The following is a 16,176-nucleotide window of genomic DNA, read 5'->3' as shown; positions in this document are numbered from 1 at the left end:
CTCTAGTGCCTGGATTGCTGGAGCCTTCTCTACAATAATTTTTCACTCCAGCATTGGCACCATCTCGGATTACCAAGAAATATAATGCTCCTGAAAATGACCACTTCTTTCTGAGGGCTGACCCTCCACCGGACTTTAGTATTGTTTCAGCGGCACAAAAAAATCAGGCAGAGGCAGCATCATTGGCAGTACCCATAGATAAGGACAGTAAAACCATGGATTCTGTGGGTAATAAAATGTGCACGACCTCGGCTTCTTAAATGAAAGTAGCCAGCGCCTCGGCCTTGCTGGTTGATATGACCGCTCCTTATGGGACTCCCTTTCACATTTCACGGAGAAGCTCCCAAAAGAGGACAAGCAAGATTTCCTAGAAATTCTGCATGAAGGTGGCTTAGTAGCCAATCAAGTGATCAGTGCAGCGGCTGATGCCTCAGATCTAGCTGCCCAAGGCTATTCTCATGGGATGTGTGCCCGATGCTCTGCCTGGCTGAGATTGACGGGGCTATAACCTGAAGCACAACATCACATTCTATCTCCCCTTCAATGGAACATCACTCTTGGCTCTCATGCTGATGATGAAATGTCTAGAATGAAGACCGAGCTGGATACAATGAAAGCTGTAGGGCTCGAAAAGAGTAAGGACTTCAGGCGACGTTACAGCCATTACGATCGGCGACAAAACCAACAGAGGGTTCAAATCTCTCAATGGCCCTCCCAGCAAAATCAAGGAAGGTCACAATTCTCCCGGCGTCTTCCTGGTAGAGGAAGAGGTGGTAATTCCAGACAGTCCACACCTGCTGCCAAGCAAAAACAACAAAAGCAGTGAGTGCTTGCTTCCCCTATCTCCGTTACCCACTCTGGTGGGAGGAAGTGTCCGTTTCTACCTGGAAGAGCGGACAAAAATCACACTAGACAAGTGGGTGCTGAATATTGTAAAGAATGGGTATACCATCAAGTTCAAGTCCCCTCCACCTTCCATTCCTCCTCAAAGGACTGTCACCCATCGTATAAATCTTTTGAGGGAATAGGTGTTTGCTCTACTCCTAAAGAACGCCATTGAGGAGGTCCCATGGCATCAACGTCGGCAGGGGATCTACTCTCGCTACTTTTTGGTCCCAAAGAAAGGTCCAAACAAGGAGTTCAGGCCTATACTAGATCTCAGACGTCTCAACAAATTCATTCTACGAGAAAAATTCAGAAGGCTGGCATTATATCAAATAATACCGCTTCTGCATCAAGAGGACTGGATGTGTTCCATAAATCTTCAAGATGCCTATTTTCACATACCAATCTCTCCTAAGGATCGGAAGTTCCTACGGTTTTGCATCCAATCAAACCACTTCCAATTCACGGTCCTGCCCTTCAGGCTGAAGTCGGCTCCTCTCACATTCTCAAAGTGCATGGCAGTAGTAGTTGCTTTCTTGAGAAAACAGGACATATTTGTCTACCCTTACCTAGACGAAAGGCTTCTCAAGAGTGCGTCTCCCACTCTTCTGCAACAGCACCTCACGCACTGTATTCACCAGTTGCATCGGCTCGGTCTGCATGTAAACTTCAAAAAGTCATCCTCAATTCAACACAGAGGATACACTACCTAGGCGCAACTCTGGACTCAGTCAACGCAAGAGCATATCATTCGGAGGAGAGACTATGATCAATCCTCCACAAGTTTCAAACTCTCCTGAAGATACCTCAGCCCACGGCCAGGCAGATCTCCTCTCTGCTGGGGTCCATGGCCTTGTTCATTTTTCTTGTTCCAAACACCAGGCTTCACATGAGGCCTCTGAAGCATACTCTGGAGGATCAGTGGTCCCAAATCTCCAATCTTTGGGAGGACAAGTTATCAATATCTCTGTCAGTTTGACTCTCCATCCGATGGTGGATGCGACGGACTCATCTCATCATGGGAGTTCCTTTTCATGAGGAAATGCCCCAAGAGACTCTGGTGACGGATGCGTCCCTGCAGGAATGGGGAGCTCATATGGGATCATTATGAATCCAAGGGATGTGGTCAGAGAAAGACCAACTATACCAGATAAACATGCTAGAACTCCGAGCGGTACATCTAGCTCTCAAATCGTTTTTTCCTACAGTCACATTGACTTCTTTGCTTGTTCAGATGGACAACACAACAACAATGTACTACCTGAACAAGCAGGGGGGAACCAAATCCAGACCCCTGTTGCTGGAAGCACTGGCGATTTGGAAATGGATTCTGGCACAAGACATGAAAATATCTGCAATTCACTTACCGGGTGTCCTCAAAGTCCAAGCAGGCATTTCGCAGAAGTACACGACTGGGTGCTGAATCAAGAAGTGGTACAAGACATCTTCCGCAACCGGGGAACACCAGACATCGATCCCTTCGCGGAAGCCGGAAACGCAAAATGCCACATTTTTGCCTCCAGGTACCCGCAACCAGGTTCCAAGGGGAGTGCTCTGTGGATAGATTGGTCAGAGACATTACTCTACGCTTTTCCACTGATTCCACTCATTCGCATGGTGATCACGAAGCTGTACAAGTCCAAGACCGACATGATCCTGGTTGTTCCAGAGTGGCCTCACCAGTGGTGGTACCTGGACCTTCTTCACCTGTCCAAAGTACCACTCAGGAGGTTGCCATGTCATTCGGATCTGCTAACCAGGGCAGGCGGCAAGGTGTTCCACCCTAAACTGCCGTCCCTGAGGTTAGCAGCATGGCTCCTGCGCTCATCCAATATGGACATTTAGGTCTTTCTCAGGACTGCATGCAGATCTTGAAGGAGGCTAGGAGAGCTTCAACGAGAAAATCTTACGCTTTTAAATGGAAGTGTTTTTACATCTGGTGTAGTGCTGCAGGTCATGACCCTATTCGAGGCCAGGAACAGGTACTGTTACCATACTTACTGTATTTGGCCAAAGCAGGTTTACAATATTCCTCCATAAAAGTTCACCTGGCAGCGATAACAGCATATAGAAAGTCTCCCACTCAGGCTTGGTTCTTTCAAATGCCAGTTGTTAAGGATTTCCTGGAGGGTCTCAAGAAGTTCTATCCTCCCGTTAGGGCTCCATCTCCTCCCTGGAGGCTAAATGTAGTCGTCTCTAAACTATTGGGTCCTCCATTTGAACCCATCCACAAAGCTTCCCTTCAGCATCTTTCATGGAAGACTGCTTTTCTCGTGGCAATCACATCTGCTTTCAGGGTAAGCGAGATACAAGCCTTATGCTCTGATTACTTGCTCACGTATTCTGCTTAGCAACAAGTTTTTTTTGTTGCTTTCCATCAAATATGCGCATGCTCTATCGAGCCACATCTGTTTCTGATAAACCATTGTTGAGATGTGTTTGCTCCCAACTGATTAAATCGTCAGCTCCTTCCACTTTTTGAATGTGCTTCGAAAATACCCTTATATGTACATGAATTTGTCTTCTGTTTGTGCCGCCTATTTTCTGAAACCCCTGTGTGGGTATAAAAGGACCATGTGCCTTCCTACCTGGGGGTGACTCTGGACTCTAAACTCAGCTGGAGAAACCACATAGAGAAGACCTGCCAGAAAGCAGCAGCCAAACTGGCTTCATTTTACCCACTCCTGAAGACTAAGTCGATGCCCATGCAGAGCAAGGTGCGAGCAATCACCGCAGTAATTCGACCAACTATGACATACGCTTCACCAGTTTGGAGTAGTGCCGCTTGCAGCTTTGGAAAGACCTACAGAGACTTAAGAGCAAGGCCCTACGGATTGCAGCAGGTGCTCCTATGATCTCACGAACAGCAGACCTCCATAGAGACCTAGGCCTTGAGATGTTGGACGATCATTTCCTCAATTTCAACAGGGCATTCTACAAAGGATTGGATCAAAAAGAAAACCCACTGATCAGGAAACTCGCAGACATCTCTACAAACCCATTTGACCGCTACCCGCGGCTCATCGAAGTGCTAACCTTGTGAAACTGAAACAGCAACGCAGCATCCAAAAACTCATCAGTGCCTGAAGGCAAACGCCCGGCAGGTACGCAAAACTCATCACTGCCTGACGGTATAATCGCCTCGGCAGGCACCCAAAACTGAACACTATCAGATGGTACTAGATAGACAAAGACGAGACTCTTTGAGGAAACATGCTGACAACTCTACAAACTCAATTTATCGCTACCCGCGGCCTATCACTGAGCTGACCCTGTGATGCAACCTCAACTGTAACAAAGCGTCACACATCAATAAGACAGCCTAAACAGCGACTGAAAAATTCAAAATTAATGTGGAGTAATGAGGCTACTGCCTCGGTATCCAAAAACTCAGCACTGTGAGAAGGAATCTGACAGACGAAAACAAGTCGGTAGACGTTCAGTGTGCTACTTCATGCATTGCCGAAGGGTATTGTCTGAATGTAGTTCCACCCTATGGGGTCTTAATAAACTTTGTCTTTTCTTTTCCAGTTTCCGTGCCAACTTCTATTTTAAGATTCACAGGTTTTAGCGGCATGACTAGGCCTTGCTGAAAGTGGATACAACATTGTGACTCAGAAAGAAACATTTATACTATGTGTATACAATTTAAAAGCATTGAGGGGTAGGAAAACCATATGATGGAGAAAAAAATAGCATCATGCATATACAATTTACAGCGGAGGCTGATGTTTAGACCGCTTCTCTTACCTTTGCTTCTGTCGTGTCTTGAAAGGCTGCAGTTTTGCTGAGTCTGGGGTGTTTTGGGTGCGGGCGCCGCCGCCTCCACACCTTTGGTATTGTGGCTGGGCTGCAGCAGCAGTGACACCACGTCGAGTGTCAGGAGTCCTCCTCCGCTTGAGCAATCAGTTTGTAGTAAAATCGATGACAACACTCTGTTTGTCACCGCAGCACAGGCAGGCAAAAGAGAGCGTGCTCACGTCAGTGCCCGCATTATATGGGAACCGCGGGGGCTGACAAAACCAAGCCCAGGGCCTTCATTGGTAGAGTTTCCGCGGTGTATAAGAATGATGGTCTTGGGAGACATCTCATTGGCTAATGTATTAGTTTCCAGGCTTAGTGATAGCAAGCATGCTAGGTGGTGGCATGTGGGGAGTGTGGGTGGGCATGCACCGCGCATGTATAAGTGTGAGTGTGTGCACCAACAATTAACAACAGAGAGAGACGTGGCGGGGTTATAATGTGCGCGGAGGCAGGCCCAGAATTGGATCTCCAATGAGTGACCACTTCTAATCATTCTCGTTAGCGTGCCCCGTGCTCTGATTTGTCACTGAGAGGGTGATCGCACCATACCTTGTACTGCTAATCATACTCCGCGCGTACCCGCGCATACGGTACGAATATGCTTTGATGTTACGCATCGCATTAAAGCTTCTGTGTGACGTCATGTACTGCGTTCTGTACACAAAAGGCGGCAATGTTTCTACTTGGTTTAAATCATTTCTTTATGTATTTAATGTAGATATCAAGGGCAGATATTTGGGATGACTATGATTTTTTTTTATACTTTTAACAATCATATATTACTTTTAAAAACAATTACACAAATAGCGGTAGAACATCATGCGTACTCGTATCGAGCGCTTCATAAGCTTACGCAAAGCCATGTGACTTTAAAAGTAGAGATTTGATTGGTTCGTAACTTTTCCTATTGCGACTGTTCAAAGTTCCATCCCATTATAATTATTCGACTTTGACTTTCTAAGAATAAGTATTTCTTCTGAGAATCTTCTCAAATATAAGGAAGATCACCATAATTAGAGCAATGGACTTATCTTCATGCAGTTCTTCAGAGGGAGATTTAATTCCTGAAGAACCTCCAAAGAAGAGGAAAGAAGCTCTAATTTGGAAGTTTTTTACTTTTCCAGAATGGCAAAAAAAGGTTAATGCTCCAAAAGTAACCTGTAAAATTTGCCAAACAACTCTTTCAAGGGGTGATCCATGTAAAAAATACTCCTCTGGCACAGCAAATATGGTGCGACACGTGAAGAACTTGCACCCCAACAACTTTGCTCGAGCTGCAAGGTGCAAGTTGCACTAGAACCCACCTGCTGCTACACCAAGCACATCAACTGCTGCAGCAGCATTTTCAGCAAGCAGTCCACACCCACAAATTGATTCTGACTTTGCTAAAGTTAAAATTGTATGCATTTATTGCTATAAACTTTTGTGTTATGGGGAACAGTCTATGGACCTGATAAAACACAGGATGCAGGATCATTGGTGTCCTCGACATTATTATTTTTTTTTTCATTCTTTTGTTCCGCTTGGAATTTGTTGAGAAAACACAAAAAAAAATTCTTTTTAGAACTACCTTCACTGGTCAAAGAAAGAACTATATTTCTATGTTAGTGTGTAAAAGTTTGTCAGAATGAATGTGTAGTTCATAAATGAATGAATGAATATATTACTAGTGTATGGAGAATGTGAAAGTGCGGAACTATAAGGAAGTGCTACAGCATAAATCCATAAGGTGTTTACCTATAGTATACTGTAGTATGTCCGAAGCACTTGAATGTAACATATGTACATAAATATGTTACAAGTCTATGCTTCAATTTGTGCTGCTGGTGAAACTGCCTGGGTGAATTTGTATGTGTTAGGGGCGGATTTACAATCCCCTTGTGCCTCTTTTACACAGCCGTTGCATCACTTTTGTGACATAGCGGTGGTGCAAAAGATGTGCCATGGTGTGTGCTAGTAACAATGCGACGCATCTGGAGGGTGGATTACATTGTAAAGCCCTGCGCCAGAAGAGGCTTTCCTGTGCAGAAGAGGGTGCAGCAACGCCTCCTAAAAGTGACTGAGTGAAATGTACATTTCATTCAGTCGCTTTTGAGCTTATGCTGTGTCAAAACCATTCACATGCTTGAAGCAGGTGTAAGGATGGATACATCATTGTGAGCATAGGGCCCCAAGAGCATTGCTGGAGCTGCGTTACACTTGCAACCGAGGTCAAGCAATAATTAATCTAAAAATTACTTTGCAATTTAGTTTTGTTATTATTATTTTATAATAAGAATATGAAATATAATCTAAACAATAAAATAAACATAAATATTTATATTAAAATATATAAGAAATTAGTATAAAAAGAAAGACATAATAATTAATACATTTATAAATTATCATTTACAAAACCTTTGAAATTCACTGAAAAAACCATAGGTTTCACACACGTTATAGTTAGGAATTAGCATTTAAAAAACTTTGCAAATTCATTGAAAAAATCATAGGTTTCACACACGTTATAGTTAGGAATTAGCATTTAAAAAACCATGCAAATTCAACGAAAAAACCATAGGTTTCACGCATGTTATAGTTAGCTGAACATTTCTCTCATACAAAACCTTTGAAATTCCTCTGTATAGTTAGCTAAGCTAACTATAACTTGCGTGCCCGCAATGCACTGCTGATGACGTCACATATTACATCACTCATGACATCACTGATGACATCTCAAATGACATCACTGATGACATCATCCTTGTGAAAGAGTGGCAGACCTCCTCTCAGCGTAATATAACCCTTGATATACACATTCAAAAATAGAAACTAAAATTTTCAAAAAAATGGAGATACCAATACCAGTTAGAAGTGGAACAACCTATTCAGTAATTCCAAAATCTACATACACATCCAGTCATTCACTAACAGTTCTATATAGGCACTCATACATGTACTCACTCATCATATGTACTCATACAACTATACATCTTATTACCCACCGACACTCATCTATAGAGTTACTCACACACATACTCACACATGCAAATAAACTATCAAACATCCATTTACTTGCATATACAGCTATACACCCACCACTAAACTTACTTCTACAGAATCGTACACATACTTACTCTCTTAAACAATCACTTATAGAAACACATACTTATTTAAACAGAAACTCTTACAATCTCTCGCTCTCACATGTACTCACTTATAAACATCAATACTCACATGTACTAGTTTAAAACATATGTAGTTACTCATAAAGATACTATTGAGATAGTGATTTACTCACGAACACACCCATACAGTCCTGCACACATGCTGTCTTCAAAACACATTCAAACAGTGAGTCACCCATTCATGCATCTATGCGGTAAGTAATACCCCCCACCAAACCATACAGACAGTCATACTGAAACTCTAAAAACCAACTAATAACCCATATCAACACTCATGTAGCTAGTCACCAACCCATGCAGCCACTTATACACAAAGTGAGACACTGATACAGATATTTACATATTTAAACATTACTCGCTAATACATTTATTCACTCAGATACACTTAATAAGTCAGTTATACAATCAATTTGACAAAACAAATCATCTATTTAGACACTTATTTACCCATTTATTCTTTCATCGACCTTTAGATATACTTATGTAAAAAATATTTATTTTTCAGAAAGACACACATTCACTGGATGATGTCATCAGTGATGTCATTTGAGATGTTATCAGTGATGTCATGAGTGATGTCACTGACCATGTCATGAGTTATGTAATATGTGACGTCATCAGCAGCGGGCGCGCAAGTTATAGTTAGCTGAGCTAACTATAACGGAGGAATTTCAAAGGTTTTGTATGAGAGAAATGTACAGCTAACTATAACATGTGTGAAACCTATGGTTTTTTCAATGAATTTGCATGGTTTTTGAAATACTAATTCCTAACTATAACATGTGTGAAACCTATAGTTTTTTCAGTGAATATATATATATGTAGATTTATTCATATTATTGGCTATTGCTCCTGGGTTCCGCTCGTGGGCAGGACTATTCAGTGCTTATGACTTTGATGAGTATACCCCTGGAAGAGAACTATGATTACAGGCAAGTAACTTATCCTTCTGGGTTGTTTGTGTTGTGGATCAGGTAGGACCTGACCTAGTAGTTCGGACAGGACTGTTCCCATTGGAGCAGGGTCAAGACTGATTTGCAATTGGCTGGGTCCAAACTGAGGTGGCATGATGTGCAAAATGATGATGGACGTGGATGCAGCCTGAGTAATTAACAGTGGCTGAGATTAATTCAAGCATTCCATCCACCACTTTTTCCGTATTCTTTAGTATATATTATCGCCAGTTGTTATTATTCCTCACCTTGGTTTGTAGGAGTATGAAAAAATAGAGCTAGTTGTACTGTAGAATGGGCCTTAAACAGATCAGGCTTGTATTATTAAAGTGCTATATTTTGAGGAGCTTGAACATAAATATTTGTTCAAAAACCCCTTTTAGGTCATGCTGCAGACAGCTCTAGCTGTCTGGGAGACCCCATGTTACTAATATATTTTTAAAATACATGCAACATCGGTACAGAGAGGGTAGGGTTATGGTCATAACTTTTCGGCTACTGACTTTGAAGGGTTTTAAATAATTTTGCATTGTTTGAATAGGATGTCCATCAAGGCCATAACATTTCTTCAATGATTACATTGTCTTACTTGTGCTCCCACTGGTTGGAGAGCTCAAGTAGTTCTTCTGTTAGACTCAAGAAGCAAGCTGACCTGTGCCTTGTAATTGAGCTTGGTTGTGAGTTTCTTGATGTATTTACTATACTGATTTGTGATAAAAATGTTATTGCTGGTTCGTGGCTTTTTTGTTTATCAAATGCAGCCCTACTTGTCTTTACAACAGGCTAAGGACAATTACCAGTCAACCTTGCAAAGTTCATCTGTTGTACGTTCCCGTCAATATATCACATTATTGTATCAACAGCTTTTTTTTTATCACAGATAATAAAGACTTGGTTTCCCACAGGCTTTCTTACAAGTGCACTAAATATATTAGTCCATCGTCAAAAGTATCTACCATAGAATGTTTGTTGTTTATGCCATGTATGTTTCCAACTTACAAAACATACGTATTCCTCTGAGTCGTTTGTATTACCCTCTTCTTAGGTAGTGATGTTTAACTCTGCTTTTACTGTCTGTTCAATAAAGGAGGGCTGCTCACAACTTCCATATCGTCATGGCTCAAGGGGTTGCGTCATGAGTTTTTTTTCTAAGACAGCTCAGAGCAACACAACCGGTTTCCATACTGGTACCAAACAGTTTTCCAAAGCAAAGCCAGATCTAATGACTTTGCCACTGCATGCTTGTTTAGATTTTATATTATTTGAGCTAAAATGTTGCAAATTTGTGCGACTAAGAGTTAACTATTTTGTCATTATTATTTAATAGTAAAAATAAATATGTATCTCTTTCAAGCCCCCACAGGATCAGGAGGCTGAACAAGAAACAGAGGAAACGATAGAGGACGAATTTGTTTATAGACCTCCCGTCCCTAAAGCTTGGGTTTCACTGGGCAGTGAAGCTGAAATTGAAGCAGAAAGCGTGATACAAGCTCCAGCCAAGGTGGGCATGAACAGTATGTTTGTCAATTACACATGCAAACAGGAGAAAACAATATTAACATATTTGATCAAGAAATAGTATGCAAATGGAAAAAACTGCATGCTTATTTTTTATCAGTTTCACCAAGCCATGTCTCTCCCATTTAAAAATACCCTGAGGCCCTTGCACATTCTTGTCCGAATACTTTATAGTGCAGCACGATATTTTGATTTCATATTAACATTTCCATTTTTGAACGAAACTTCCCCTCTCTGGAAGTGTTGATTCGGTTGGATAAATCAAATAATGTTTATTCATGTCTTCTTTCATGCACTAATACAATTATATTTCAGAATAGCTTCTGGACATCAGTTATATGTATCCTCCTATTAGCACAAGAGAAGAAAGTGGATAATGAAAGATGGCCAAGGAGTGGTTCCTATTACCTCACTATCTTGGTGAAACAAGTTCCTTAGCGGACCCTCTCCCATCCTTGATGTCTTGGGGAGGAAGGAAAGAATGTCAGCGGAGGAGATAGGGCAGTACCCACCAAGCATTGATTAAACCTGCACCCCTCTCGGGAGCAGCTTCAGGTGCGCCACCAGCTGCCCAGTGCCCTACTCTGATTTTAGGATCTGGCCTGCTCTTTGCTACTGCGTGCCATCACTATTCATCATCATGAACCCACGTTGATCCTCCATGCTCAGGTCTATGGAACAGCTGCTCTCTGGCCCCACATCCAATGCCCCTATGAGGTCATTCACACCCTTTGTTGTGTTAGGTGAATCGAGGAAGGGTTTGCCAAGTCCAGGCATCGCCAGGCGCTCCTTCACTTACAGGTGCTAGCCTGGGGCCATCTTGGCTGTGTGCCCCCATTAAACACTGGGCCTCAATCGGCTGCTAAATCTCTGCTTTAATGCATCATCTGATGTCTTCAGAGTCTAACTCCACCTTAGCAGATCATGGGGCGCTGTAGCGACATTTTGTTTGTTTAACTGTTCTTTAGGATATCATTTATATCTAGTCGCCGGTCTAGGAGCTGATGATCTTCCTGACCACCGTCATCTTTCTCCTTGGCCATGCCCTCATGATGGGTTGAGTGCATGAATTATTCTCTGCCACTCGTGTTTACTCTGAGTCACATTCTGTTGATCATTTTTTGCCCAATAGTCCACTCTACAGAAAGACCAGCAATATGCAGGTAGACTTTGTCCTCTTCCAGTGTATTCTCGGATGCCCTAAAAATTGGTAATGTTACTTTTTTGCAGAAAACAATTACTGCAAGGAGAAAAAAACTCTAGTGCCTAATATCAAGCTACCACATAACTACCTTAGATGGGCAATGTACCCAAGAAATGTGATGACTTCCACCTAACTAATCACATTGAAGAAAATAAATCGTTTATCCCACACCAATCTGGATTCCTTATAAGTTGCACACCTGTAACAGCAGCACTAAAAATCCTAAACGATAGTCACTGTGTGCTGGATAGTTTAACCCTGGCCTGCTTGTCTTTCTCCACGTATCCGTACCAGTTGATAAAGTTGACCATCTGTCGCTCATTCAGATTTATGAAACTTACATGTCCTTTGGTATAGAGGTGCTGAAATGCTTCACCTCCTTTCTTAAGCAATTGGTCAGGATGGGAATCTGCACCAATATGACAGCCTGTATTGTGCTCACTGTTCCCCAGGAGTCGAAGCTTTGACCTATGTTGTCCAATCTCCGTACGTAACATCTAAAGAATAGGAAGAGAGGCATGTCTGTCTATCAATAAGCAAAAGACACTCAGATCTACTTTAAGATTTCCTATATGAAAAGTATCCATGTGTTAAAAATCTGTGCTAGCTTGATTGGTTTCAAACTTCTGTAAATGAATTCAAAGAGGTCAGAGAAAACCGAGTACATCCTAATCAGGTACCACATGATTCTAAACTTAGCGTTTATTAGCATGATGAATGGCACATCGAAAACCTCTCTACTGGATAATGAGCTTAAATTACTATGCATGTTGAACATGTAGCATCTAAAGGTAGGACTAGTCTACATCCTTCGTCCAGCCAACTGGCTTTCGTCAGGCTGTACAGTCCTTTGTTCTCTCCAAAAAGGGATTCTGGAAACTATTTTGGCTGCTACTTCTGCTTTTTTCCTACTGCCCATTTAGGCAGCAGTTAACTTTCCCCTAAGACGTATTTCTAGATCCTTTTAAAAGCCAAAGTTAAGTTGAAATTGACATACTTTATTTAGACTGCTGTACTCTCAATCGACCTGAATGTTTTCATTCTGCTATTATTCTTATCTAAGAGTCATGTATAACAATAACCTGGACACTAAATCAATTCAACACATGCAAAGCGGCTACCCAAACTTTCTCAAATGCTTATTCTCCATTATGAAATGCCCTACCTGTAATAATTAGATTTGCTGACTTTCTAAAGATATGAAAACTCAACTGTCATATTCTTTGTACATTAACTATTTCTCCTTTCTCCCTAAATGAGGATAATATTTTTCTGACTCTCCATTTTTCACTACCTCTTGTTAAGCCCATCACTATTCGTTTTTTCCCCTTACTGTCTTCTCCTAACCTAAGACTTCCTCTCACCCTAGATTTCGCTCTGTAGTCTCATTCCAGGAGCCTCTTGCTTCACCTCTTGCCCTCTCTTTTTACCCTCCAGAATGAATATTCCAATCTAGGTTTTGTTAGGTTTAAAGTGTTTGGGTTGTTATACATTCCAAACACTGAAGAGAGAGAAAGAGGCAATACACCGGGCTAACGCCTACCTTATGGGAAACACTCAAAACACAGAATTGGTGTGGCATCCTCTTAGCGTGCATATGGGCACATGCATCATTGGTTTTTGCATTCGCAAACGGTCTGAATCGCAAAATTCGGCCGTTTGCAAATGCAAATCCAATTTTTGAGATGCATCGAGTTTGTTTTTTTCGCAATTTAAGAAATCGCAATTTTTTGGCGATTTCTTAAAGTGCGATTGCATTTAAGAAATCGCAATTTTGCAATTTCTTAAATGCAATGCATCATTTTAAAAAAAATTGCGAACTCGCAAATTAGAAGTGGTAAATTACCATGAAGTCAACCTTCATGGTAATTTGCGAAAAGTTTCAAAAATGCACAAAAGTGCATTTTTGAAACATTCATTTTACACACACACATGCCCTTGGGGCATGTATGTGTGAAAAATGGTATTTATGTTACATTTCAGGGGTGCAGGGGGGTCCTTTGGACCCCCCTGCACCCTTGAAATTGCATTCTCATTTTGCGATTCCTTAATTGTGAATCGCAAAATGAGACTGCCTTCTCATTGATTCCTATGGGCCTCTAGGCCCATAGGAATCAATGTAAAGGGATTCCTTATTTGCGATTCGCAAAATTGGGAATCGCAAATAAGGAAAAATAGGAAATCGCAAAAATATTTGCGAATTTTTAATGCATAGGTGTTGGACCCGAAGTCACCCGTCTACCTGGGGTAGCCTGGCTCAAGGGGTAAGGCCTAACTCTTAGGCTGTCTGAGGTACTTGCGCCACACTCGCACAGTAATCCAGCGTACATCCACCCAAAAATGATACTACACCGTAATTATAAAAAGGTAGAAAAGTTTTATCTTTCCTTCAGTTGGTTTATCAGTTGCATACAATTCATTAAATCACATAATAGGCATCACTTCTGGAACACCTGCATTTGTAAACATATGTTAAAGTACCAGATCACATTTCATAAGCGATTCCTTTTAGCACTCAATGTATTAGAGAGAGTAGATTAGCTGTAAACATAAATTCATTACATTACCCCCTTTTTGAAAGAAAACAAGTTCCGAAGGCAAATTCTCTCAAGGAATTATAGCTACACTTTTGCTTTAGCATGTTAACATGTCCCACTCGTTAACTCGCCAAGCCCCAGTTTCAAATTACTTCCAGTCAGACCGGAGCGGTTCCTGAATCCTTCGTCTTTACAAACTCTGAACTCCACCCGCAGTGTAACTTCGCTGTCTCTAGCACCCAGGGCCTCCACGCACTCCTCTCCGATGAGTCAAAGAGAGAACGATCAAAGTACAGGCCCCGCAGAGTTCTTCTGCATATCCTATTTCACCAACCCAACTCCCAGCTTACTTCGACGCCTGAGGCGTTAACAGCATCTCTGAGATTCCACCGATTGAGGTCTTCTCTTCTACCGCTCTGTTCAGGGGAGGAGGAACCCTAGCCGCTAAACTTCCTGAGAGGAATTCACTCGCCTTCGCTGGTTGATCTCTCTCTCTTTCGCGTCCCTCACTTCAGCGCTGGGATGTGGAAAGAACCTCCCTCGGGGCGGGGGACTCGCTCAGGGTTGGCCCCCTTCGATTCCACCCCTTTCCTCCCGGTCTCTCTTTCTTGTCAGCGCTGGGGCGGGACTTTACTTAGCCTCACCTTTGACTTCCTCGCATACAGCGAAAGTGCCACTTGTCTCTCACGCCGGCCCCCTTCAGGTTCACTTAAGCGGGGGCCTGGCTGCTTCAGCGCCGCTCCTTTCCCACACGATGCAGGGGGTCTGGACAGAAAGGTAAAGCGTGCGCCGGTAAAGCCGGGGTCTGCAGTAATGCCTTGAAACCCGCACTGATGAGGCAGACTCCGGGGGATTCTGACCGGTCAGCTAGGAGTCGGGCAGCCGAGGCCTCCAGACGGCCGCACAACAAGGGTGAGGATGGAATGGCAGGATTCGTAGTCCCTTCCCGGAGGTAGTGACACCCCCCCAACTGCCAATTCGTATGCCCTCTCACCTCGGTTAGAGTCCCAATTAAAGACACAAAGAAGGATGATGTGCCTCAATAAGCTAATGGGGGGCAGGGCTATGTCAGCTCATAGGGGATGGCATCAACAGTGAGAGGTAGCAACCCCAAAGGACAGTCAAACCTCCACTTCGCGCACCAACCTCCCTTCCCAGTTGCCTAAGCTCCTGACTAGACTCCCCACAACAAGACAAAATGGCTGCCCACCAGTCCTCAAGCCAAGGGAGTCCGAAGTGGACTAGAAGGTTCTAGAACCCCTCACTGTAACCCTATGGCCCCAAGCTATGAGGTGATCTGGACAGACCACCATTTTGTGTTTCCCTACTCTTCCACCATTTTAAGGGTCACCTAGGTCTAAAAAATTATAGGGACAAGGAAGCACCCATCCCCTAGGACAACACCTAAAAATTTTGTGGACACAAAAGAAAATGAAGAGTACTAGGAGGCAAAAAGGGACAAAATAAATAAATAATAGGAGGGACCACCCAAAGGGCTGTCAGGTCTAACAATAGGTATTTGCGATTTCTAAATTGCGATTCCTTAATTTTCGCAATTTAGGAATCGCAAATACCAACAATGATGCATGTGGGCCATAGTGAATTGTCTTCCTAGCCCTAGTTTTTTTTATATTCCTATCTACCTACTGCTAGTATCCCTGCAGAGAGGTGGGCAATTCCAAGAATTAGAGAAGATAGACTCACTCATGTAATGTGACATGCTTGATCATTTGCCACCTCATCCCACCCTGGTGAGATTATAACACCAGGGCAGACTCGATCTCAGGGGTCAGTGACGTAGCTAGACATCCGGCCGCTCGTGGTGGCCCCTGCGTTTTCTGCCCATAGCGGCCTTTTGAAAGAGCAAATAGGGGAGGTGCTGGCGATTCCTATGGTGGCCGCCACGCAACAGCCGCAGTTAAGAGTGGGGGGCGGGGGGAGGCCGCTGACCCCAGAAACTGTGCTGCCTGTGTGGGAGTGCCCCCCCAAGTCCCCCATCTACACCATTGTTAGAAAATGTAGATTGACACTTTTTGCTCATTTAAATACAACTTTTAAAAATGACAACAAATGTGGCACATCTGACATAAAAATATACTCATTCATAC

The 16,176-nt window shown here is 42.8% G+C and overlaps 1 protein-coding gene across 1 annotated transcript in view; it reads left to right on the top strand.

Annotated features, from left to right (window-relative positions):
• Positions 1–16,176, top strand: part of DNAI3 (dynein axonemal intermediate chain 3) — a 1,062,540-nt gene that overhangs the window by 241,086 nt on the left and 805,278 nt on the right. Inside the window, exon 6 of the mRNA XM_078645562.1 lies at positions 10,164–10,310. Within this exon, the coding sequence (XP_078501688.1) occupies positions 10,164–10,310 (147 nt within the window). The remainder of the gene's footprint in view (positions 1–10,163; positions 10,311–16,176) is intronic.

Source organism: Lissotriton helveticus, chromosome 1_1 (assembly GCF_964261635.1).
Source record: "Lissotriton helveticus chromosome 1_1, aLisHel1.1, whole genome shotgun sequence".
NCBI lineage: Eukaryota > Metazoa > Chordata > Amphibia > Caudata > Salamandridae > Lissotriton > Lissotriton helveticus.
The sequence above is the reverse complement of the archived record's forward strand: the minus strand, read 5'-3'. Positions and strand labels throughout refer to the sequence as shown.